The sequence below is a fragment of the Sturnira hondurensis genome, unplaced genomic scaffold (genome assembly GCF_014824575.4).
Source record: "Sturnira hondurensis isolate 20B ecotype Veracruz unplaced genomic scaffold, ASM1482457v3 Scaffold0018525, whole genome shotgun sequence".
In the NCBI taxonomy this organism is placed as follows: Eukaryota; Metazoa; Chordata; class Mammalia; order Chiroptera; family Phyllostomidae; genus Sturnira; species Sturnira hondurensis.
Window position 1 is genome coordinate 190,643 of NW_028091156.1, and position 27,823 is coordinate 218,465.

General features: G+C 40.1%; 1 protein-coding gene across 1 annotated transcript in view; it reads left to right on the forward strand.

Annotated features, from left to right (window-relative positions):
- Nucleotides 1-27,823, forward strand: part of SDCCAG8 (SHH signaling and ciliogenesis regulator SDCCAG8) — a 182,453-nt gene that overhangs the window by 67,296 nt on the left and 87,334 nt on the right. The window contains exon 13 of the mRNA XM_037069536.1: nucleotides 15,514-15,656. Coding sequence (XP_036925431.1) covers nucleotides 15,514-15,656 — 143 coding nt within the window. The remainder of the gene's footprint in view (nucleotides 1-15,513; nucleotides 15,657-27,823) is intronic.

Consider the following 27,823-nt stretch of genomic DNA (forward strand, 5'->3'; position numbering starts at 1 on the left):
TCCAGCTACCCTGGCTTCCTTGCCATTTAGCAAATGCGCCAGGTACATTCCATGTCAGGGCCCTTGTACCTGCTGTTCCCCTTTGGCAGGAACTCTGTTCCCCACAATGGCCTTTGGAATCACGAGCTGAATGCCTTTAAGCCATTGGTCTAATGTCATCTCCTCTGTGGGCCATTCCCTGACCGCCGTATTTTAAATTGTACACCATTTCCTGATCCTCCCGACTGGCCTTTCTGCTTTATTATCTTACTTATTTTGTCTTCCCCAATCACAGCATTAGCTTCATGAAGACATGTCCCCTTAGTCCATACTCAACCCTAACACTGTAGCAAAAGCAAAACAAGCCACTCGGAGTGGCTTTCCAATCGCCTTTTGAAACAAAGCCCAACTCCTTCCCGAAGCTTCTGAAGCCCCATTGACCCGACCCCCACATGTCTCCCCAACTCTTCTCCCCTCCTCTTCCTGGCTCCACTGCCCGGGCCTCGGTGGTTTTCCTTGAGCTTCTCAGACATGTTCTTCCTCACTCTTTCTGCACTTAAGCAGCTCTTTCTCTTTCTTTGGTTCCCATTAAGTGCCTCCGCTTCTCTAACTACGAACAGATATCCTTCTGCTCCCCGCACCCCCTGCCCCTTATTCTCTCATAGTGCCTTGTCGGTCTCCTTCATGGAACTTATTTTCCTTTTTTATTCCTTTGTTTACTTTAAAAAGTCTTTCTCTTCTATTGAAATGTAGGTTACTTGAGGTCAGAGGCTTCTAGTGGTCTTACTCACTCTCGCATTCCAGTGGTTTCACGCCTAACACACATTAGGGGCACAGCAATCAGATGGATGGGTTGAGGCCAAGTGTTTGGGCCTGTGGGTAGACTGCCACTTCTCTACCTGCAACCTGGCGAATGTGAGGGAAGTCCTTGATGTGTTCAAGCCTCAGTTCCCTTGTCTGTAAAATGGGAATCGCTACAATTCCCACTTTAGAGAGTTTGTCAAATCTGAGATAACCCGTGTTAACCTCACAGTATAGTAGATGACACATAATAATTGATCTATGAGCTCTGGCTGGTGTGGCTCAGTGGATTGAGCATCGGCCTGCAAACCAAAGAGTCGCTGGTTCGATTTCTAGTCAGGGCACATGCCTGGGTTGTGACCCAAGTGGTGCCCCCAGTAGGGGGTGCTTGAGAAGCAACCACACATTGATGTTTCTCTCTTTCTCTTTCTCCTTCCCTTCCCCTCTCTCCAAAAATAAATAAATAAAATATTTTAAAAAATAATCAATCTATGGATGTTAATAATTATTGTTTTCATCGATGCTGTTATGACTATTACTCACAATCTCCATCTTTGTCTCCCTCTCCTGATTCCGCTCCATTTTACCTATTTGCCTTTCTGAGTCCTGGCGATAATTGGGAATGGTATTTTGGGTGTGACCCAACCAGTACCGGCAAGTGGGACTGTCATCTAAGCTTGAATCAATCTACCTCAGAGCCAGTTATCATTTGGATTATGTGTTTATCCCACACGTCTCATTGTGAATGCTTATTGAGCTTAATGAGTTCCGTGAAATCCTCCAACGGCACCCAGTCTGCTGCCCTACGATTGGGCAGTGGGTATAGCATTTTTACTTGTCTCTCTGAAACAAGATCATTTCAGTTTGGCCCCATTGTTGCCCAAACCCTGTTGGATTTTAACTTTGACTTCTCGCTGTAGCAAGTGATTCCTCTCAGGTTTACATCACTGCAGATTTGATTAGCATGTCTTTGGTGTGTTCATTGAAATCAGCAGTTTAAGCAGATAGCCCTGCAACCTGTAGCTGAAACCTCCTCATGGCGTGATACTGTCTAGCTTCCACGTGTTTGGTTCAACTGATATGTGTGTGTTCCTGGTTAAGAACCAGACCATTTGCCTTCTTCAAAATAACTCTAGTCAAGCGAAAAGGTGTTTACTTTGGTCCCTGCGATGCGGAAGTAGTATGCTTAGGTAACATTGAGCCATGTACCACAAGGTTACATGGGTGGAAGACGATGAAGAAATCAGACATGGATGGCGAAGAAATCAGAGTGCCTGTGTAAATATGGAGCAGAGTAGTAGTTGGCAGGATTTAAACCTGTGATAGGAAACTCTCAATGGGAGAGAATGCACCTGCCTGAAATTTCAGTTTTTTCATCTAAACCTGGAAAAAAAAAGACTAAATTGGAAATTTGAAGAATTAGAATCTGTAAAATTATTTTTGAGATTTCTTTGATNATCAGACATGGATGGCGAAGAAATCAGAGTGCCTGTGTAAATATGGAGCAGAGTAGTAGTTGGCAGGATTTAAACCTGTGATAGGAAACTCTCAATGGGAGAGAATGCACCTGCCTGAAATTTCAGTTTTTTCATCTAAACCTGGGGGAAAAAAAGACTAAATTGGAAATTTGAAGAATTAGAATCTGTAAAATTATTTTTGAGATTTCTTTGATTCATTTTGTTGAATGAATCCTTTTAAAAGTGTTCTTTTCCTTGAACAATTAAAATTTTTTAAAAAGTGTTCTTTTCTTACACGTCTCTGAAATCATTATGTTGTACACCTAAAATTAATACACTGTTGTAAGTCAGTTATATCTAAAAAAATGTGTTCTGTTCTAGTCATTACCCAGTATTTATCTGTTCTACACCTATTTTATTTTTCCTCGGGAAAAGGAGTAAAAGCAGAAAGTATGTCATTTTTCTAATTGTCACAACATATAAATTCAGTGATGCATATGGAAATGTTTTCTAAACTATGAAAACCTGTTTATGTACATAGAATGATTGTGATTGACTAGATACTCAATAAGTTAAATAGATGGATTTAATTCCTTATATGTAGATGCTGTTAATTTAAAACAACTGTACTCAAAATGTTTATTGACTAAAACTTCTACTTTACATTGGAAGCTTCTTTCCAAAATTAGTTAGAAAATATAGGTTATTTTTGAGTTAAAGCAAAGTTCGATAGATTCTGAAGTTCCACAAATAGAATTTTACAGAAATATTTATATAACCCACAGCTAAACTGAATTTTCTAAAAATTCCCCATAAGGTGAGATCACGTAATCCATGTCTCAGTACAGAAGGGTTTATTTTTTTTCGATCAGTTATATCTCTAAAAATAAACCTAGTTTTGTTGTTAAAATTTGCTGTTTCCTCTTCACATAAGAACATCTCATTAATTTGGGTGAAAACCTTCCAACAAGATAAGGTTGATTTGTCCAGTTTCCCAGTGGAAGAGGACACATGTTGTCACCCACAGGCAGAGTGTCAGCTAAAAGGTGAGTTCAACAGAGACAGGCTGTTTCAATGGTCAGAATATTTTGAATCGAAGCGTTGAAGAGCCCGTAGGTTTGAACGGTCTAGGTGTGCTTGCAGTCATCCTCTGCTTCTCCTACTCTCTGTAGTGTCTGAAAGCCAGAGCATTGATATGGGTGTTCTCTGGGATCAGGTGCACCAAGCTGTAGCAGAAAATGGGTAGAGAGGCGACCTCAACCGAGGTCCAGGGGGTTTGTATGGGGAAGAAGACAAGCTGTGCGTTTCCTTGTCTGCGCCGTTAAGCCGTCCAGACTATGTAGATAGAGCGTTCCTTTTCTCAGCCATTTGAAGCTGATTTTGTGAAAAGACCATTTCTTATAAAGTCATTCGGTTTGAAGTGAACGGCTGGCATCTTGAATTGGTTCTAAACGTTTGAGCTTTTCTTGGTTTGAGAGAAAAGAAATAGTTCATTTGCCCCCACACCGGCACTAAACAGAATTATTGATAAAAATAAAATTGCATAAAATATTTGTCTCTAAATTAAGAAATAATATACATAGTCTTGTGAAACTGTTTTTTTGAAAAGGGGATCTGAGTCTTAAATTTGTTCTGATTGTCAGAGATTGATGGAATTTAACCAACAAGAGAATACACAATGCAAAGAGAAAAACTTCCTGTCGAGTAACAGTTGTCAGAGGAGAGACAGATGATGTGTTTTCTTTACTGCATTTGAAAAATTAGTCATTGACAATAGGAGCCTGTTGGTGCTTGTAACTGGGTTAGCATTGAGGTTTGGCATCTGTCCACATTTGAAGGGAAACGGGGATCAGAGAAGAATTTGAAACTGGGGTCCTCATCCGGTCAGGTGAGCTTCAGCAGTGTATGTAATCTTGCTGGACCCCAGTGGTCTCATCTGTGAAGGGAGAAGATAGAAAAAGATATAGCTGAGGTGTCTTTTTCTATCTCGAAGTGTATCTTTTTTTTTATGGCCTGTGTTTTTATTAATGTCTTGATGTAAACGGGAATAAACTCTCAAATGTTTTGGTAGGAGCGCCTTTTAGAAGAAATAGCACAATATTTACAAAAGAGGAATTTTATTTGATAAAACAGTACATTGAAGTCTTGGAAGTGAGATGCAGAATAACCCAAAACCTTCCTTGTATTTTTCCTTTAGGAAACAGGATATTTAACTGGTATTTTTCTGATTACTCCTTAAAAAGTAAGATTGAGGGTAAGAGTTTTAATTTGCTCTGATTGACACATAATACAAACGTGTGCATTATCTCAGAGAAAAATTGTTTTGTCAGAATGCCTGGTTTTCTGGCTAAGAGTAAATAGGTCAATTTATTTTATACAGTTTTAGTAGTGGATACAATAACTGAAAAACCATGTTTATTATGAATATTACTGGGTTTATTAACTAGTTTTCTAGGAAATTAATTATGTAGTTGTCAGTACTTTTATATTTACCATTAAAAATTTTTTACTTTGAAAAGCATACTTAAATATTATCTTGGTATTTCTGTAATTATAGTATCTGAAAAATTACACTTGAAGCATAAATAGAAAATAGAGGAGATTGTTGCAACCCCACACTGCAATAATCTTTATGCTGCAATTCATTTAAGGTAAAATAGTGTCAATTTTGAAAAAACTTTCAAAAAATGACTATTTAATTCAGGGTTATAAATAATATTCTTGGTGTATTTTAAGTATTTTTAATCTCACCATGAGAAACTGCAGGCATTTAAATGCATTTAAAAATAAAAAAGATATTTCCTAAATCATAAATACATAATGAACTTCACACATTGAAATTTACTAATAAGGTTGTCCTGTGGCACAATCAGATATAACTTTAGAAATAGCAATAGTTCGTTGCATTTACATTTATTTATCTTTATAGATAGTGAAAGCATCTGTAGCTTACTAGAAAATGACTTGCATTCTCCTGCTTATTAAAATCGTTCTAGATGGTTTTATATTCAGTCAGATTTTTCTGTTTGTGTTTAGTTACATTTCTACACACCGGGAAGGCTGCAATGGCAGCGGCACTGAAAAGCAGTGGGCAACCCGACCAGTTATTTTAATCTTATATTTCAGTGTGTTTTCAATGGAATCATTCTATTGGAAAATATTAATAGCTTTAACATACAGAGGACGTAAAAGGAACAGAAGTAACCCAAAATGCAGTAATATGATGTGAAAGTTATGGTTAGACTTCCTTTAAACATGAATCCTGAAGCCTTACTATTAATGCTTATAAGACACTTTCTGCTATAAATTTTTATAATAACTAAACCAGCGTGTTGTAATAATTTGTCATTTTTTATAGTGGAGGAAGAAATGAGATGATAATATGGATACATCATTGGATTTGCTTTTTATCAAAATGGTAGGGAATTAGTTTATATTTTAATAGGAAGGACAAAGAGTGAGGTGAAGAGAGGACAGATTGGGGATATATATGTAAGTGGCCATCTGGGTTATATATATAACATAACATACATACTATACAATTTCAGGCACTGAACAAGCACACAGAAAGTATTCCAAAGTATTTACTGTATTGAACTAAGGACTTGGGAAGGAATTATTGTTTAAGGAAATAAATCGGCAGCTTGTTTTCCTAAATTGGAATTATTTTATATTATTCCATTTTTGCTTTATTTTCTTAGTTCGTGATTAAGCAACTTTGAAATAGTGAGAAAAGTCAACAACTGTGTGAATGTTTGAGTTTGGAGCAACTATTTGTAGATTTTTTTGGTAGTAATTCTTTTATTTCCCAGCTTTTATATTTAATTTGCACAAGAGAGAAGAGCATATGAAACATTTAGGAAGGAGTGGGGCTTTGAAAAGATCAATAGTTTTATATGAGGATATCCCCTCAGAAAAAAAATTCTTCCTGTTTTTATTGCAGTTCATTTTGAAAGAAACAACTCCAGGTTTATTTCACTTTTTTCTTTTTAATTTTTTACTTATTGCTTTGAGAGAGAGAGAGAAACATCAACATATGAGTTCGTTGTTCCACTTATTCAGTCATTCCTTGGTTGCTTCCTGTAAGTGCCCTGACCAGGGATCAAACCCACAACCTTGGCATATTGCGATGACGCTCTGACCAACTGAGCTACCTGGCCAGGGCTGGTTTATTTTACTTTGGAATGTACTTATTGTAGCAAGCAAAATACTTTTGAAGTACATGCAGAAGGATGGGGTAGAGTTAGGCCTGGTTACCAGCAGAAAGTATTGTGTTAATTTGTGAGGAAACGCAGGTCAAAGACCCCTCCTCATCGCTGGCTCTCCCCTCAGAAATGTGCGGTCATCTCTCCCCACCACCCCCTGTCGCTTCTCGGCCAAAGGATCCCAGCCCCAAGGATTCTATGACCTCTATTTTATTAAATATTATTAATATATTACATATACTTTTAAATGCATACATATATGATATACACATTAAAATGTATGTCAATATTTAAATATTAATGTAAATACCTATGTTTAATTTTATTCATTTTTTCAGCTTTATTGAGATATAATTGGCCTACAACATTACTTTTAGGTGTACAACATGGCGATATGTTGTGAAATGATCACCAAAATAAGTTTAGTTAACATCCATCACCTGCCATGATTACAATCGTTTTCTTGTGATGAGAAACCTTAAAGATCTACTTTTTTTAGCTCCTTTCAAATACACAGTACAGTGCTTTAGTCCTTTTCCTGTGCCCTACATCCCAGAACTTATAACTGGAAGTTTGTACATTTTGACCCCCTTCACCCAATTCACCCAACCCCCACCCCTGCCCCGGACACCACCGGTTTGTTCTCTGTATTTGTGAGTTATTATTATTTTTTTAAGATTCCACATATAAGTGAGAGTATATATGTGGAATATATATAATGCTATAATGCCCTTGAGGTTCATCCATGTTATCACCAATGGCAGGATCTCCTTCCTTTCCATAGCTGAATGGTACGCCACGGTAGAGGTGGAGGTATAGATGGAGGTACGGGTGTAGATGTAGACGTAGCTATAGATGTAGGTAGATACAGACATGTAGAGTCCACACCCCCCTCCTTCATTCTCCGTCGACGGGCATTTAGGTCGTCTCTCTGTCTTGGCTGTTGTAAGGAAAGCTGCAATGAACTTGAAGGTAAAGGTGCAGCTTCAAAATAGTGACTTCACCTTCTTCAAATAAACACCCAGAAGTGGAATTGGTGAAGAATATGGTAGCCTATTTTTTTAATTGTTGAGGAACCCCCATACTGTTTTCCATAATGTTGCACTAATTGATATTCCCATGAAGTTAATTTTATATGTTAACGTTTTAAGTGTAAAATGGTTTCTCTGTGTATCAACTTGCAATGTTAAGTACAATGCTGGCATATATTTTATTCTATAAAATAAGAAGCCAAACCATGACCTCTTTGAGCCTTTTTTTTTTAATTCAAAAGTTGTTAACATGGGGTGCTTACAGCATATTAAAGGATTTCCCTTTTAGGTACTCAGGCGGATAGACCTGCATTGGTCTTTTTAGTTATATTCTCTCCATGAACATTACAAAAGTCACCTTTTAGTATCCCAATAGTATTTTGCAGTATGCGTAGCAGAATGGATGCTATAGGGTTTCCAGCTTGTCAAACTAGGGACTGCCACAGATCTGAAGTGATTTGAGTTTATTAACTTTATGAACATAACTTCCATTGTAAAGCTATGAAGACAACAGAAATGTGCCCTTGGATTATAATTCAATGAGGTGGGTCTGTAAGCTATCAAGCAGCCTCTCCTGGGAAGTTTTTATGTATAGATCCATTAAACTTAGTCATTCGCAGGTAGTCAGGTATTACTGATTCAGTCAGTTCACAGCCGGGGAGCAGCGGGTGGTATTATGAGGCTGTTTACAAGGCTGTGAGGGTGTAGCAGACCCCTGCTGTTGTAGGGACACGTCCTGAGGTCTTTACCAGTGACAGCAAAAGCAACTAATTCTGCCCACTAAATACAGTCAAGTGTAACTGACCCCTTCAACCTCTAGAATATTTATAAACACAAAACCGAAATTGTTTGTGAAGCTATTGAAATAAATTCCAGTACCGCAGTAAACTCAGGACGTTTCATTATAGTAGGAGTGACTTTCCAGGAGGAGATTATTTTCTCAATTCAGTTGGAAAGGGAACTATTCCATATGGTCAAAATTAACTTTGAAAAATCTTAGAAATCGCTCATAATTCACATAGTCTGCCTGGATTCACATGTATTGATTTGATATGTGTTTAGAGCCATAGACTCCTACCACAGTGGAAACATTCATGCCCTTTCTCTAAATTTTTAACTCATATTATCTTACTTCCATGGCTGGAACAGACGGTGAGCACTCAAAAACGGTAGCTCCTGTCATGGTTACCATTAGGCCCGCACTGGAGTGTTAAATCAGTGCTCTATGCCCTTGACAATGAGAACCGTGACCAGGACTTCTGGAACACCATTAGTGCCCTTCCACGTCCATGACAGTGAAGAGGACAACTCTATTTGTTCATTTCTAAAACAACTTTTAAATCCTTATAATGTCCTTTTATTCACCTAGGCTAATTTTCCAAGAGTCTGGTTTAGACAGTAAGTCTTAGAAGTAAGTTCACTATATTCTAGACCAGCGCTATCCAATAAAATATTCTATGATGATCAAATCATTTCATCTCTGTGCTGTACGGGATGGCTTCCGTGGTCCATATGTGGCTATTATTAATTACTCACCATGTGATTAATGCAACCAAGGCACTCAATTTTTTATTATAATGAACTGAAATTTGAATGGCCACAGGTAGCTAGTTTAGCTACAGACAAAACCTTATTAATGATTTGGTAAAATCATCTTTAACATCTACGAGTTAATAAAAGTGTCAGCTGGCGAATACTAACTGTCCAATGACTGCAGTCTTTTTACCCACACAGACACTGATAGAAACTACTGTTTCTCTCCCAAGAGATAGATTGTTCTGTTTTATTGTTCAATATCCTCTACCACTTTACTTTTCTCAATATATTCTATGAATTCAGCCGTTGGTTTCTGAGTGATAAGTTCGCATTGTCAGATCTTGTGACCGTGGGAAGTACAGGTGCTTCTTACGGCGCAAGGACTACGGGTTCACTCATCTTACTGTTCTGTATTATTTGATTTTCTCCCATTCTCTCGTAAACAGACACAAATAAGTTACCCTATATTAAAGTTTATTAAAGGGTTTCTAAGTCATACAATATTTAGTAGCAGGGATAAATCACTGCTATTGTATTAAAATAGTTCTATTTGCTACTTTGTCTCTCTAGGCAAAGTTACCCTTTAGTATTAAGATGATATATAATTTTTCAAATGGGTTTTACATTCATTTCTTCATATATTTTTGTCTTAGGAAAGCAGGAAAAAATATATAATAGAACTTCTTTTAATGAAACTCATTATTTGATTCTACTTAATTTATGTAAAATATATTTTGAAATTATCAAGTGTATTCAGTGCTTTTCATGAAATCATTTTTATGGGTTGAAGTGGGAAGATTTTTTAAAGAAGTAGAATAGAATAAGAAGAAATGGGATATATCTGAGCATTCCACACATAATAAGGATTAATATGGTTTTATGAAATGCTAGTTACATTTATACATATGTGTGAGAGAGTGTGTGCATTTCTGAATTGTGATGTAAAATGCATTTCTTACTATGGATCATGGCAAAAAAGAAAAGAAAAAAGATTGAAAGCCGTTGTTGGAGTTATGGGTGGTGGGGAGGCAATTATGTCAGGTCTGTTTCAAGCTTAGATTTACTTTTCTGGACAATCATTCAATGTCTTTGATCCTCAATTTCTTTGGTGCATAAACAGTGATAACTGCCCTGTGCGCTGCATGCAGTTGTTTCAAAGACCAATAACATTTTAAGGTGATACACAGTTGTAGCATCCCTTATTTTTTTAAAGTGGATTGTCAATTAGTTTATATTTTAAAAGTCCATGGCTTATAATAGCAATTGTTTATGCTCACATTTGTGCATCTTCTTGTCAACTGGGGTTCGGCTGGTCTCTGCTGCATTGGACTGTTGGCTGTGCTTCACGTCATGGCTTGTGGATTGTCTGGGCTAGAGTTTAGGTTTCGTTTTGCTCTACATGCATTTATCCTGTGATCCAGGCAAAAGGGGCAGCAGCCATCCAGGGCATGCTTTTCTCATGGAGAACCACCAGGATCCAAAAGCAGAGCCAAACCGCATAACCTTATCTCTGACTTCTGCTTACACTGTCACCAGGAAAATGCCATGGGCCAAGTGAAAGAAAGTGGCCAAGCCCAAAGTCACTGGGGAGAGAGAGCGCATGCCATTCCCAGTGGAACGGAGATAGAAGTGAATATTTGCTGAATGGTCCTCTCAATGATCACATTACCCCACACCGTTACACCCAAACTTGTGTTAACTACTTTGTGTAAAATATGACAAAAAACAGCCCAGTACCACCATGTAGTCGAGGAAAGCCTCTGACATTATGGAGTGTCTGAAACAGAGACACAGAATGAAGGAAAACTGAGGCAATTTATAGTGAGCCGAGAACATTAAAATACTAAAATATTTTAATAGATAAGAGGTTATGTCCATAAAACAAAAAAGAGCATGCTATGTAAAACAATGAAAATAAGAAAAAGTGTGTGGGGATGAGAAGTGTGGTAGAAATATTTTCTTCAATTCAGTAGAAGTGTTGGAAGATGAAGACAAGGTAATCTTCAAGAAGTTAGAATCAGAAGACAAAAAGAGAGAGAATATAAGAAAGTTAGATGATCAGTTTAACAGATCCAAAATCCAGACGGAGATCCAGGAAGAGGAAATATTGAAATGTATGGCATCCAAGTCTTTTCACACAGTAATACAAGGCGACTTCCCTAAACTGAAGAAACCAAACCTCCAGATTTAAAAGAGTCCCCACAGTACAAAGTATGAAAAAGGCCTAGTCCAAGGCTTACCATTGTAAAATTGCAAAATACCAGGAGGAAAAATAATTATACAAGAGTTCAGAAACAAAAGTGAAATAGACCCAGTATTAGGATTCAGAATGGCATAGGGCTTTTCAGGTGAGATATTAGAATATTGAAGACAGAGGAGTAGCCCTTTAAATATCCGGAATGAAATTTAATTTCAACATAGGTTTTTATACCTAGCCAGACTATCGAGTATATGCATAGAATGACAACAGGTTCAGCCGTACAGATACTTTAAAATATAGTATTCCTGAACCCTTTTTCATGAAAGTTACCTGGAGAATGTATGTTCATCAAAAAGAAAGTAAACCTAAAAGCAGAGTGACTTACAACCCAGAAAAAGGGGGACTCTGACAGGAGTGTGGATAAGGCTTTAATGCATAGTCCAACCAGGCCAGAAATAAGGCACCAAGAAGGATATAACTAAGAAAAATATTTAAAAGAAACTGATCATTTGTCTGATGTGTTTCATTATTTGGAAAAAATATTATTGATGACTATTTGACCGATCTGTTTGGTCATTTGTGTGGGGGGGTGTCAGTTACCTAGAAAAATAAAATATTAAAAACTAAGCAGTTAATTCCAGAAATAATAAAATGTGTACAAGAAGATTACTTTAAGCAAGTTAATGGTTGTCTGCACAATGAAAAATATTTCTGTCATCATTATAATGTAAATGGACTAATGACTAATGATTTAACTGAAATTGTTCCACAGGAGGATGAGCTGGCTACATTGGGCGGGTGGGACGAAAGAGTAAATTATTACCTATTGTAACCCAGGAAGGCAACAGACAATGTCTAATCCTGCAAAAATTCAAGAAGCAGCATTGTAGGCACATCACTCAGAAATATGAAGATAAATATCAGAAGAGTGGATAGTGTGTGTCTTTTGAGGATTAGGCGTGGAGGGGGCGTAGGGCATGGGCACTGCCCTTCTTTGTTATGAGCCACTGAGTGGGGAAATTGAATGAACAACGATAATAAAGCTTCATAGGTCCGTGATTAAGAAAAAACTTACAAATGCAAAGCAGTGAGCCCTCCGTTCTCTATATTTTTTCCTTGGTACCATTCTCCTGTTTGCTGTCCTGGTGGTCACCTTCATACCTTGAAATGTAGTCTCTTCTGGCAAAGTGTCTCTTTAGGCTCACCAAACGCATCGTAGACACTGCAGGTTCATGGTGAACTTTAAGAGTGATGTGTAGTTGGCCTATGGCTGGTGTCGGTCTTCCATCCCTGAGCCTCTGTATACGGCCGAGGAGGCAGCCCTGACCTAGTTGGGCGAGGCAAAGGGTTTACCCTGCCAGGGGGAGCATGGCATTTCTGGCAAGAGAGTCCTCCTTTGGCTGTTGGGGTTGGTGCCGTGGCAGACTTTCCCAACTCAGGGAGTAGGTGTTGAGCCCTGGTCCAGCTGGTGAGATTATTTGGTGATTTGGATTATCTGCACCAATAAACTCTTTTGCTGGCACAGGTCATCAGAAGCAGGCCGTGATTTTCTATCTTCCTAACAAAAAATGCTTTCTTGCATTTGGAAATTATAATGAAGTTTTATTCCGTTTTCACCAAAATGGTGCTTTAGGGGGGAAATGTTGTTGAACTAAATCAAGAACTTTTTCAGTCCTCAGTGATAACCGTATGTCCTCAAGCAGGTCATTTTTGCCACTTTTTACTGTTCTTGAAAGAGAAGAAATCAGTAATAATAATGATGATACCTGCAGTCTTTAATTCAGCTCTTACTTTGTGCTAGGCACCCTGCTGGTACTCATAGTTGCCTGTCATCCTCACAGTAGTTTTGGAAGTGTGCTGCAGTTCACTCCCACTTTGGACTTGAAGAAGCTGAGTGATTGGTCCAAGGTCCCAGAGCTGGCAAGTGCCAGAGCTGAGTCTGTAACCCTGGTCTGTGTTGACTCGTGGGCCTGCCTTAATCTCCACGTGCGACTGGCTTCCAGGGCAGCCTCTGAGTTTCTATCACAGGAGATTAAGAAAGCACATCATTTATACTTACAACCTAAATATCAATTATACTTACAACCTAATTTACAAGCCACGGAGTCATGCTTGTAAAAATTGTTGCATCTTTTCTTTTTAAGGAAGTTTGGAATTTTACACATTTTCTATTTCTGTCGTTCTTCTTTGTGCCCTCTGAATTCAAAATTCTAGAGACATCTTGGACATCTCCTGCTATGTCTCCTTTTATTTCCATATACTCAACATGTTCTCTTTATATTTCTGTTTTAATATATATATTAGTCTCTACTCCTCATGTCTGGAATATTGCAACTGACTGCCATCTTCCTACTGGCTGTCTCTGCCATCTTAAATTAAATGTATACCTTGGGCTTCTCCCATACTGCGTACCTGTTTAAACCATTAACATCTCCTCATTATATGTAAGAAAAATATAATTTTATTATTTTTCCTCATTATATGTAAGAAAAATATAGTTTTATTAATCTAGAAATCAACACCTTTCATAACGGGGACTAATCTGTCATTCCATGAGTTTGTGTGCCCTCCTTTCTTCCCCACTGTCTTGCCCATGCTAAAATATTTCTAATCAGGCCTTTTAATGCGCAGATTTTCTTTAATACTCATTTGTTGGTTTTTTGTACTTTGCATTTTAATGCCTCTGTGTGTGTGTGTGTGTGTGTGTGTGTGTGTGTGTTATTTACCCCACTGAATCATTAACTCCTGAGTGTGGATAGAAACTCTCTAAGTCCAACACAGTACCATGGGCATATAGCACAGTGTAGAAAAATTAACGAATTAATTTTTACAGTTTTAAAGTCGCATGTAACTTATATTCTGTATTTCTTTGCTTTTATTTATTTCACAAATGTTAGACAAAACAAAAATAGGTTTTTCTATTATGTTTTTTAGTCTCTTTAAATATATTTAATTATGAAATTAATTATATTGGTATAACTTCAGCAATTTAAAATATTTTAAATAAAAGAAGCAAATAAGTTTTATTAGTATTCTAATCTGAAACATTAAGAAAATCTATTCCCAAGAAAGTGATACATTCATTGTTACATAGGTTTTTAAAATTAAAATAATATATGAGAACTTATAATAAGTTGTTTTATTACATTGCTGGTAATATGTGGTTTAGATGGGGATAAACTGAATATTTGTAAGTGTAATAAATGTTAAAAAAGAACTAGTTAGTTTTTATTGCCTGATGTATTAAATATAGTTGGAAATTGTCCTGCATATTAAGTAAGGATGTGAGGATGTTTGAAATGTACTTAAATATTAAGATTAAAACAATCTACTTAGGCACAATTTTGTTTTTTAAAGGGGGATTGCATGTTTTCGTAATTAAATTGCTTCTTGCTTGCTGCTGAATTTGAAAATGTTTCTGCCTTTTATTTTCCATTTTTTTTGTTTTTCTTGTCTTAATAGTATAAATATTGATCTCTTTTAAAAAATTTTATAGGTCTCCTATAATAAATAAATATTTCTGCTTTGATGTATAAATTATTTAGGACTGTGTTCTATGTATGGCATATTTGCTTTGAAATGTTTGAGTTTCATCCTGAGACGAAAAAAGTAACCAACATAAATTTTCACATATTTTAAATGTTCACATTTATCAATCTGAGACTGCTTCTGTTGTTGCCTTTTTATAATGCAGTTTTAATGTGTAATATTATTTTAGCTCAGAAATCATACACTTTAAATGCTTAAAGGTTCTCATGCTGTATTTTTTTTCTAAATAACATTGAGCATCAGCACGATACCCTTCTATTACATGTCACATTTTTCTGAAGGATATCTTAAGTTATTTTATTCTTTCATTTGGTTCTCAAAATATCCAAAAAAAACATAAATATATCTTTCAGGAGAGAGCCACATATTTAATGTAAATCACTGCTTATGTCTGCTGTAATCTCACAAACAAAAATGATTCATTTTCAAAGCAATGACTTTTTAAGTTAATATTATTTTTAAAGGGACTGGGCCTTAGAATGAAAGTACATACTATCCATTTTGACTGCTCTCATTTAACTCATCTAATTATTTCATTTTTAAAATGACTTCATCTTACGATCAAAAAAAAAAAACCTCACTAATGTGCATTTTTGGCTTTGTTGAGTCCCTTTGTCATAAAATGGAAGCTAGCCTCACTCTTGTGATAATTTTTTATTAGAAAAAAATCCATGGCAACAACAAAAATGAGGGGATTTTGAATTCCAGTGCATGTGTCTCATATGGGTGCTTTTTTCTTTGCCTCTCTACCTAAGGAAATAGAGAAACTGACAGTAGCACTGAGTGAGAGCAAGCAGCGCTTGGAGCAGGAGCAGCAGAAGGCGGCGGGGGCCAGAGAGGAGCTCCTGGAGCTGACAGAGCGGCTGGGCACAGCGGAGCAGCAACTGCACCTCACCAGGTACCCCCTAATCCCATCACGCACCAGAGCTCCGATTTCACTCCGCTGATTTTTGCCACAGGCTTCCAAACAGTTGTTAGACTCCGTTTTAGTCATTCAGTTCACCCACAGTTTTCAGGCATATTAAGGAAAGTGGGGATGTGGTAAGCAAAACACCCAGACATGTGAATGATAAGTGTGGCAGGAGATTACTGATATATCACAAAATCTCTCCTCCACAGCGCTCCAATATTTAAGCGATTCTCTATCAGTATAAGCAAAATGACATATTTCTCCTACCACCACCTCTCTTGTTAATTCTATGCCTAATAAAAATGTTGAACTGAAGGATCTGAGTGATATACTTTGGAAAATAATCAGATGCTGTCAGTGGTGAAAGAGACAAAACAAAAGACACCCTGAGATGCAAATTGAGATGGAACTGATACAAAATAAGGAACCTGAGTCTAGGGACGTGTAAAATTTCGAGATGAAATGGATCGGCACTATTCACGTTTAAACCACTGTTACACCCAGGCTCGTGCCATTGTGGCTTCTCAGGACGTTGTTTCTCTCCTGAGATACTGTGCTGTGCTCGTCATCGTAAAGCTTCAGTGAGCATGTAACTCAGGTTCACCTAAATCACGGTAAGGTGTCTTTGATAGCAAACACGTGTAATTTGCTCTACTGAAAACACACGCGTCTGCAGAAACACAGCAGAGAAAAATTCAAACTCAGGTTGTAACTATTTCACATTATCCTGTAAGTGATGGCTTCTCATTTTTCGTTTGAGTATAAAATTCTTCAATTTTCAGGTCAAGCCTTTGGGTTTGTTCAATTTTAGTTTTCAGTTTTTTAGGGAGAACTCTGTCAAAATGGGCATGTAAATTTATATTGGTTCGGTTCATGATTTAGAAAAACACTGGTCTTCTAATCATAGTAATATGTTGAATTTAAACTATGAAAGGGGACTGATCCCTTTTACATTAAACATGACAATGTAATTCTGAGCACGGTATGATAACAGATGGAGAAAAACACCACTTGAACAGCCTGCATTTGGGGAAAAAATATTCTAGAGGTTGGTGAACCTCCCAAAGTTTTAGGGTAGTGTTAAGATGCCTCTAGTTCTGTTAAAATCAAACTTTGTTAACAACATTTTGTTATGATAATATTCCAAATGGTTTGCCAACTTTCCTTTTAAACAAGGGAAGAAAAGAGAAGAAAGAAAGGAAGGAAGAGAAGGGAAAGGAAAGAAAGAGAAAAGAAAGAACATCATCAGTACATGTGTGATATCTGGAAAAATCCCAATAGATAAAATGTTTTTATGAGAAAAAATTGCTGAATACTGTAGAATAATAACTGTTCTTTTAACGTCCACTTAAAGCATTGTCCTTGTAGAACTGAGACTGTAACTTTAACGCAGTTTCTATTGTTATTTAATCTTAGCAGTTTCAGAATTTGGTTTCATCGTGATAGTTAATAGTTTTTCTTGTCTGCCAAACTTCTATTGAGCCCAGTCGTTTGTGTGCGAAGCACCGCTAAACCACTGAAATAGGACGGCTTTTAACGTCTCGGTGTGGCTGAGCTTCAGCAAATAAATATTAACGCTGGTCTTGCCCCCTTTGCTATTCTGTCTTATTCTGAGAGTTAATTTCTGAAGTCATAGTCCATAGAGAGTTTTCCTGCAGCGCCTCAATTTGTACTGTCTGACGAGATCAAGTTCTTGCAAGGAGAGCACATTAACATACAGCAACTGCTAAACGTGGACCAGTGGTGACTAACTAATCCCTTTGTTCTGAGAAAAATGGTTTTGCTGGCTTTTGTAGAAAGCTTTTTCTGCTGAGCTTTATTCACACCGAGTTACAAAAATTTAACCCAGTTTTACAGGCAATAAAACTTAATTACCTGTTTTCTAAGTGCAGCACATTTTGTGAGCATTTTACACTTACTCTCTGTCCTTATTTGGTAAAATCCATAAACGTGAGATGGCAATAAAAAGTGCAAGGTACCATGTGTATCTCTCTTTTACATTGAAAATGTGACTTGGTCTGGGGCTTAAGTATTTCTGATGTGCTTTTGGGGATTTTTTCTAGAATTTGTGGCCCCTCACCATTCTTTATGGATTCAGTGTACTCGGGTGTGTGGTTGGGAAACATTATTTCATTTTCCCCCCCGCCCCAGTATACCAGCTGAAAGAAATAAATCCCATATGGGTAGCTCTTCATTTAGCCATAACTTAAACACCTTGCATGTCATATTTTAAACCGGTTTAAAATTGACGATGAAAACCATGTTATAAAGTAATAATGAAATAATCCAAACCTTTCAAGGCAAAGAAAATTTAAAACTGGAGTAAAAATCGGTAGATCTGTGTGAGAAGAAAATAACCTATCACTTTTGGGGGATTTCCCTTTATTGCCTAACTGGACTTCAAAAAATAGAAATTTGACTTCTATTGAAGGGCCCAACCGGTGGGTGTAACATTCACTAATTCAACAAATACTTACTGAGCACCTACTATCTTTTACATACATTGCTTAGCTCTTGGCAGAGAGAAAAGGCACTCGGGTCCCACCCTTAGGTTGCTCACACTGTATTATGGAGCCAGAGGTATATTATTATTAGCGTGTCATAACATGGCGGTGGTAGAAATAAAGATGGCCACAAGAGCACTTAGGGAAGAGAATTGGCTTATTTCCACATTGGAGGTAAAGGGGATGGGGAAACTTTCTGGAGGAGGAGGTGTTTGGTGATTACCTTGATTGATGAGGTCATGAACCGCAGTTATCAAAGCGGAAAGGGTGGGGTGAGTGTCCCATAGGGGGGGTCACAGATGCAAAGACATAAAAGATGGGAGATGGCAGAAGCTGCAATCCGGTTGGATGTTTGGCAAGAGAGAAGCCTGGAAACGGGGTCGGGGGTCAGGGACCAGAGGGAAGGCTTGATACTTTCCAGGGTCATATTCGGGGGTTTGGGCTATTCTGAGAGTAATTAGATATTTTAAACAGGGCTTCTGACAGGACTCAGTTTTGGGGTGGGGACCCTGACTCAGCAGTGTGAAGAGTGAGCTGGGAGAGTTAACGTAGGGACAAGGAGACCAGGGAGGACAGTCGGCACCCATGGCCCAGATGTGGCCCATCATCTGTTTCGGGGTGACTCCCTGAGCTAAGAACGGTTTTTATACTTTTAAATGATGGGGGGGAGGAAAAATAATGTTTTGTAAAAAATTATACACCCATAAATAAAATTATGCTGGGCACAACCTCCATTATGTCTTACATCGTTGTGTATGGCACAGGTCGAATATGGTCCTCAAAGCCTAAAATGTTTACCATTTACTTAACAGAAAACGTTTACAAACCCTCAGGAGGCTATTTAACTCAAGAAGTCAAGAGAGCTTGAACTATGATGGGCTCAAATGTGTATTTTAAGAGGCCATTAAAAGGCCCCATGAAAGTAGATTGGCCAAGGAAGGGCTGGCTGGCGGGGCCCCGTTTAGAAGGTAAGCTCCACCGTGGTCCTGGGCCGTGGCTGTGCCAGTGAAGTGGAAAGAGGACAGCACCTTCAAGAGGCACTTTGTGCAGCGGATCAGAGAGGCCAGAATCAAAAGGGACTCCAGAGTATCTAGCCTGTGCTAACGGGATGGTCCATCAACCCAACTAGGGAACACGTTTTACTCTGGAACTCAGGTGGAGACGTCCAGGGTAGGCTCAGTGGGAGGAGAAAGGCCGTGGCTGGAGGCTCAGGTCTGGATGCTTTCACAGGAAGACCATCACTGTGGCCGAGGGAGTCACGGAAATGCCTAGAGAGGGCGTCTTTTCAACGTGCTGGGGAAGAGGGGCCAGGGAGACTGAGATGGGAGTCCAGTGTGGGATGGATGATTCCAAGGGCGCCTTGGTGAGGTTGCAAAGCCTTGCACTCCTCCCAGGGGAGGCCCCCAGGCTTCCTGGGATGGAGGAAACCGCCGGGCACTGCCTCCCCCAGGCATTCCCTGTCTCGGCCATTCTTGACAGATTACATCACCCTTTGAGCCTGCTTACTTACCTATGAACGGAGATTGGACTACATGATTTCTAAATTTCCCTCAGGTCTGATAGTCAGTGATCCTAACAGTGATTTAAGACAGCGCTTTAAGTTCCTATTTCCAGATGTTTGGCGTTTAAATTGCTTGTGGTATCCTTTGTTCAAGATGTTTCCTTAGTTTAAACTTCGAAGATTTCATAGAAATGTCCTGCACACCCACCATTTACATTCACGATAACTTCAGCTGACCTCCATAAGGGTTCTGAACACAGCCCCTTGACATTCTTCCAATCTCTTTTGCCAACCACGGCCACGTGAGTATTCGTGAGCCCTGCGCTGACCTGGCTCTTGCTCTCAAAACCATCCATGAGCCATGCTGACTGTTACAGAAAGTCTGGACCACTCAGCATTACAGATGCCCCGAAGTCTCCCAACTGGCCAAACTTAAGCAGATGCAGCCCCCTTGAACTTTTGGACTTTTCTCCCCCTTCACTGTTCTTCACACCTAGCACATCCTCTTACCCTTCTCTAGCCCTGGTGTAACCTCACTTTCTTTTCCAGATCTCCCCGACATCCTGATTTGTCCACTGTAGCCCTCCCCGATGACCCCTGCAGGAGGGAGGGGCCTCCTTCTGGGTCCTCCTGCCTATGTAGAGCTGAAGGCACTTAAGTCCATACTGAATGACTGAATGAATGACTGACTTACTGAATGAATGAATGAATGAATTAATACTCAGAGGTTTCTATGCAGTACCCTTCTAGAATGTCTTATTCTTCAGGGTGGGGGAGAGGTCTCACTGGTATTTCTCAGCTCATCTAGGTGGAGCTCAGTAAGTCATTGTGATAGAATGCCTCGTATGTTGTGAGTACACGTCCATTCATTCAACACTCAGTAGGTATGTACACATGAGTATATATATATGTACAATATGTATTAATAAGATAACTGATACAGTCCAGCAGGGAGATTTCAGCTAAAGTATTACAGGGACAGAGGGACAGATAACTTCTTGTTGACCTTGGTGGCATTGGCACATAGAAAAACGGGGGTGGAGGACATCCCATGGGAAATGCCAGGGAGAAGATGGCATTTGAAAGGAGAGGTACACATGTATACAAGAGGGAAAGTGAAATATAACTTGTCATTTAAAGATCTAAATGCATCTGTGTCCGAGGTTAAGAGTGTATTCATCTTAGAGTCTGCCTGGTTCCAGGCTACCTGCAGTGGCTCTTTAAAAAGAACAATAGGCTGTATTTTCCCTGTTGACAGCAAATACATCTAGGCCACGGAGAACTAAAATGATTCATCTAAGGTGTGCAGCTGATATGTTGTGGGAGCAGTTTTGAATCCCAGCCATTTGCCCACAAAGCGGATGCTGTTTGTTACCCCTGTGAATTAGTAGGGAAATGGGTTAATGCAATTGGCCCCCAAAACACAACTGAGAAAAACAGTTACGCAAATATATCACAGGAAAAAGTGTTGGCTGCTCCCTTCTTCTCTGGTATAAACACAAGCCAGTGGCTTTCAGTCCTGCCTGGGGCGCATCCTAAGAAACTGCCCTTTGGCTCCGCACTTGCCTGAGTCATTTTATGAGTCACAATGCAGCTGTCATTCTCCTTAACTTCCACACTTCATTTTACCCTAAGAGGAAAGGCTTTTATAAAAAAGTAGAAATTCTTTCATGTTTGTTTTTGACATGTTCAAAGATCTTTGAAGAGCTACTGACAAGGAGCTCTGACGAGACTGCCGTTTACATACATGTGGGTCTCTTCCTTGGTAATGCGACATTTAAAATCATCACTGCTGAATCTGCATGTGGTTGTCCTTAACTACTGACTGAGGCAAACACACTTCTCCATACCTGTCATACATGGATGGAAACACACGCCTTTGAACCCGGCATCTTTTTCTCAAATGCGGCATGGAGGGGAACTCCAACAGGAATTCTTCTGTGTCTGCTCCGGAGAGTTAGAAATTGCATTGCCCGAAGCGCAGCAGGGCAACTGACTTGCTGTTGAACCTGCAGGCTCCAGCATCTATCAGAAGGGCTACCTTTAAAAATTTCATTTCCCCTTGAACACTATGTTTTCAATGATGAACTTCAAGGAGTTTGTTGGATCAGGAATTTAAGTGAGGCCCATAACATGGAGTTATGCTCTGACCTACTTTTGTGATCCAAATGGGAAGATCTGACTGTGACCTAGGATGAGAACAACTTGAACATAGCAGCTATATCATTCTGCAAGTGAGAAAGGGCACAAAAGAGAAGGTACCAGGTTGTTCCATTATAGTGGTGGTTTACTTGGCGAGAGGTGATTAAGCTTCTTAATCAGAGCATTTAGCTTCCACATACTCACTACTGTAAATGCTTTCTTGCATTTGGTTGCCTGACCTTCGGATAACCAGTGTGAGTTTGGACTCTTTGGTTGAGGTCATAGAAACCCAAAAAGGAGGATTTCATTAGTTTGATAACTAGACCATGTAAGATCCAGGTGCAGCTGGCCCGAGGGCTTCCTGGACCAGAGACTCAAGGCGGCGCCAGTTTGCTGTCCTTTCCTGTCGTTTGCAGGGCTCGACTTCTGCGGGAGTGCTGGCTCGTTCTCTCAGCCTCTTCCACACCGGGAGTCACAGCCTTCATCCGAACTGAAGATAAAGTAGATGTTCTTGAGTTGAGACTTTAAGGATGTGACTCCCTAGCTCCTCCACTTCAAGTATCAAAACCTTCAGGTCAGATTTCAAAACAGTCATGTGCAAACACACGCCCTTTTGGGGGTCGTGACCAACAGCCCCCACAGAACTCCCAGAGTAAGGGGACGTGACCTTCCCAGGGGAAGGATGTCAAGGACCCTGGGTAAATAAAACAGCAGGTGTCTTCTCTGCTGCCTCTATTGCCTTTTACAACAATACCATCCCCGATTCTCCCTTTGACTAAGGAATGGCTTTCAGAGGACCGTGGGGGGAAGATTGCGTCTCTGTTCATATTGGTTTCGGAGTGATATTCTCCATGGTCACCGTGTTATATATCCAAGGAGGCACGGCCAGTTCTTCACAGGGTCGTTTGTGGGTTTCTGTAGAGAGTCCTCCGAATTTAAAGAAGGGAGATGTAAAGAATGCATGAATGGATGGGTGGCATGTGCCGGGCACTGTGCTATATCAAGTGTCTGCATGTTGTCTGTCTGCAGCAAGATACATACAAAAATTGAGAGCATTCGGGAACTTCTACACCAATTTTAAATATCCAAGTGCATGATCGGTGGACTATATTGGATATCTTTTAAGTGTTTTCCAGTAATTCATTTTTAAATGTTTATTTTCTGATTACAGTTGAACTATAATACAATATTAAATTAGCTTCAGTAAATATTCAAATATCATATTAGTGCACAGCCTAGAGGTCAGGCATTTGTGTAACTCACAAAGTGGTCCCCTTGCTAAGTGTAGTGCCCGTCCGACACCAGACATAGTTAGGGCAATATTATTGACTTTTTACTTCATCTTACAAAACTGATACTTAGCCTGGAATCAGAAGTATTTTTTAAAAGACATTTTACACAAGCAGTTTGAGTGACCCTGCCTGCATCCTTGATCCCTGCAGCAGGTCCCAGGAGACTGAGTCTCAGGGAACAGAGGTGTGAAGCCTCATAGGCCGGAAGCAGGGAGGAGAGTGTGGGGGAGGCTGGGCTGCCATGGGGGCCATCGGACTCCAGAAGCTGTGCGTGTGATTGTCTTCACAAGTAAGCACAAACACACTGCAGAGCTGAGTGGAAATGCTCTTGTTGTTGTAGAATCTGAGCTCCCGGGCCAGAAGCCAGGCCTCTTTCATCCCTGTGTCCCCCTCATGAGGCTAAACCTAGCAGGTTCTACGTACATGTTGTGTAAACTTGCCTCTCCTCTTTATTGTAAGAAGGAAATGCTCTCATCTTCAGGTGACAGCTGGCTTAGGTCAGAAGACCAAACCTTCGATCCTTCTTCACTCACAGAGGATCGTGTAACACTAACATGTAATCTTCCTATGTCCCAGGGAACTTTATCTTGTTTTTTTCTCCTTCTGAGTTTACTGAAGAGTTTTTAGTCTAAAGTTTCCTTTCAGATCTAAGCTCCTGTTTTCTCTGGTACTCCTTTCTTGAATAAATTAAGCAGAGAACATGTCAAAAATAATTCTGAAGGGATACATGTGCAACCAGCATCCAGTCTCAGAATAGATGGCCTTGGTGCTGTTTTACATTGTGTCCTCTTTTCCTTGCCTTCCCCGGTATGAGAGAGAACAGGCTGTTGGAGAGCCAGGGAAGAAAAGGCATCTCATTTTGCTCTGATGGACCCCACGGTGCCTGAGCCCACTCTGCTCCACCTGTCCGACGGGCTAGGAACCCCGGTCTCTGCGTGGCCTGGGGCGGGAGAGATTGAAGTCACAGGCTGCCAGGGACTGTGGCTCTGCGGGCCCTGCCTAATGTTCCCTGGCTCACTCCTCTCACTTCTGTGAAGCCCAAATGTGTGCGCAATGAAAATCTACGCTGGGGATGTACTTCCCTCCCCTGCCTCCCAGGCCCAGAGCCTGGAGCGTGGTGGTGGCTGCAGCCAGCTCATTTTCTGAAGAAGCCCAGAGGAAACGGAGAAAGTATTGCCCACACCACTTGCCTGACTCAACAGCAGCGAACATCAAGTTCAATGATAATGGGAGGAAAAAAAACAAAACCATAGAATCATTCCCCTAGTAGCCTGAAGTAGGAATATTTTTCTTAAAGAAAGCTTTTGGTCTCCAATGTTAGCGTGAAAAAAGTACAAAAAATGCTGAACATAACGATGTTTAATTTCTTCTTAAAACAGCTCTTCCTAATCGGATGTGTTGGTGAGAGTGATTATTAGGCATGGCTCATGTGTTTTTTCATGTTTCCTTGATACCTGCAAGTAGATTACACAGTGGTTCATTGATTGATAGATCCTGGAATCGAAGCTGATTTTAAGGAATCTGAGAAAAGAAGAGGCTTGGAGCCGATCCAGGCTCCTCAGTGCTTGTCCCGGACAATGATCCCGGGGGACCACAAGCCAGTGCCAGCAAACACATTTGTATTAAGCCACTACTCCCTTAGATGAGCTCAGCAGAGGACGCAGTTCCCTGAATGCAGTTCCGCAGAGTGGGTACCAAGTGGGTCAGAAAACATTTGGAAGAAGCCTGCAAAGCCAGTGTCCAGCTGAGGGGAAGGCTGCTCCACCTTGACTCTGACTGACCTCTCCCAGCTGGCAGGGCTGAGCATCTCCCTGACGGGCGGTGGGGAGGGCGGGGTTCAGAGCAAGGAGAAACAGGCATGGTACCAAAGAGACTCTTCCAGCAAGGGTACCAGTCTCCACACAGTGCATCCCTCCGACACCTGCTTTGCATCTCCCTCCAAGAAGCTTGTTTCTGACCGGGAGATTTATCTAAAGAACACACTTTGTTTGGAAGCAGTACTTATTATAAATATAACAACAAAAGAACAAAAGTGTATGAAATAAAGGAACACGTCACTATCAAAATATATACAAAGGGTGGAGGTTGGGAGTGTTCATGATGAGACAGATGGGTTTAGCAGGATTCAAGGCTTGCTGGTTCTCTGGAAGCTGATCTGAAGCCCGGTTCACTGGGCTTGGGCATCCCTTGATCTCGACACCCACTAGTCCTAGGTGTTTCTGATTGTCTTCTATCACCTTGGGGAAAGTCGCTCCTGTGCTTCATTTCCTGCATAGCTTAACTGCGACTTTTCTGAGGATAGAATAAAAGTCAAAGACAGGACTTCCTGTCCTCTAACTCTTCAGTGACCTCTTTGTCTAGAAACCACTTGCCATTCGTGATATTAACTCTTTGTCAGACAAGATGGGGCCGGGGCAGCCCTGCTTTGTTGCTCCGATGGAGGTTCTCTGTTCTTCACCTACTTCCAAAGGAAGGCACTTGCTCAGTCGTTCACTGTTGAGTTAGACCGTCACTGGGGGGTTGGGGAAAGATGATAATGATATTAAGGAACAATAAAATCATGTACAGTAGAAGTAGACCCACAGCAGGACCGTCCAGGGGCCTGAATGCTGCCCTCAGACTGCTCTGCACAAAGAAATTAATTATCTGTTAAAAGGGGAAGAAAGGCCGACAGCATGAGGCAACTCGTGTAACTAATAAACTTTTTAGATGCCGTTTCATATGTTTGCTTTTCATTAAACTCAGGAAACGCTTGCGACGATGTCACTGTCATTCAGTCAACGTTTTATTCCTATCTGTTTTTCATATACAAAGGCTTGGGGGTGCCAGAAAATAAACTGTTAACGGAGAATTAACTTCTTTGGCACGCGTTCCTACTTATCTTCCAAATTAAAGAAAATGAAATGGGCAGAAACAGAGTGTAGATTACCTCCTTTTTTTTGTCAAAAATGGTGGGAATTTGAAAATTAATAATAAAAAAGGGAACAGATGCAGTAACATGCCAGAGGGAGATTAATGTGGAGAGTAAAATCTGTGAGCAACAAAACTGAAGCAAACTGAATCAGTGGGAGGTGGTTGTACAATCAAAATCAGGATAAAAGAGAAATTACAAACAACCCTGCACTTGTCAAAGTAGTAGTAATGAAACCCTGCCTCTGCCAGCAGAGAGAACCTGTGTTAGCACTTTGGGGGAAGGATGGGAGCCGGGTGCCAGGTAGGAGGGCAGTGCCGGGTTGCTGGGCAGCAGCCATCTTGTACGGAACAGATGGCACCGAAACCTGGCAGGGGAGGGGCTCCTTAGCAGAACTAATCAGACAGTAACAGATAGGGCAGCTGGGAAGACTGACCACAGAGAGGGAGTCTGCGGGGTAGCCGCGTGCCGCGATGTTTGCAGTGGTGTGCCCATTGGTCTGAGAGAAGACCTTGCAATGCCTTTCTCGTGTTCGGAAGAGCTGAAACTTTTGTTCGGAGAGGAAAAACCAAGTTGCATTGTGTCTCAGCCTGAGGGGTGGGGGTGGGTTTCAGGGTGGAGGAGGAGAAGGAGGCGCCGTCCGTCCAGGGATTTGTCGTGTGCGTTTGCAATCCCGGCCTCCCCCAGAACTCTGATTTCTGCTGTCTGTGGGGCTCTGCCGTCCTAGTGTGTGCAGAGGGGCACAGGGAATGATCGCTGTATACATGTTATGCATCGAAGGGTGTGCAATATCAAGGCTGCGGTTAAAATCAGAAAAAGCCTTTTTTGATACGCTTTCTACCACATAATGTGTTTCACAAATAAAGACCAAAAAACAACCATGAGATATATGCATTTGTGCTTAATAATTTCCCATAAGCTATTTCAACCTTGTTTGGTTCATAGTTAATTGTCCTGCTTTTTCCCTCTGTGGAACTGTGGCTTAAACATCAAAGTGTTGAGCATAATGCAGAGCCCCAGTCCTTAACACAAAAATTGAGTCATTCCAAAAGAAATGGAAGCAAAAAACAGACCTGTTTAATTTAATCATTTATTAGGAAGTTGTGTTTTTGATATAGAATTGGGACATTCGTGCTAAAACTATTACTTTAACAAAGAAATCCAGATCTCTACATCTGTTTTTGAACTGGTATATTTCTTTCTTTTGCAAGAGGTTTGTAGCTTGGCTCAATTTATTCATTTCAGAGGGGGAGGGGGAACATTACCAGAAATTGAAATAGGTGGTATAACATAGCCATATGCTATTTATGCAGCAGTTTCTGCAATAAATCTAATTTGGTGCTGTCAAAAAATTAGACTTATTTGATATAGCAGCACATTAGTAAATGATTGTGGCAGATTTAAACTTGTCATTTAGTCTCTTCCTACTCTTAACAGAATCTCGCAAATCCGTTTTTCCCCTTGATCAAGTCTGTGAAAATGTCTCAGTTCTTTGTCTTGCGGTCCTGCAAATATTTCCACATCCAAAAGAAGGTTTTGCCTAAAGGTAACTGAGGAAGGGGGTGGAAGAATGAATGTCCCCTGTCGTTAAAAGACTTCGTGGATAGATAGGCAGACAAATCAATAAACCAGAGACAACTAACAGTGTTCTCAACATTTTCAATTCTTAGAAAAGTAGAACTGTTAGTCATTCAGAATGCAGAGAAATTCAGGTCAGCTCTTTATGGAGGAGTTTAAATATTTTACCTTCCACCCTACGTCCATATGCTGTTTTAGGAGAACTGATATTAAAGAACAGGAGCCAC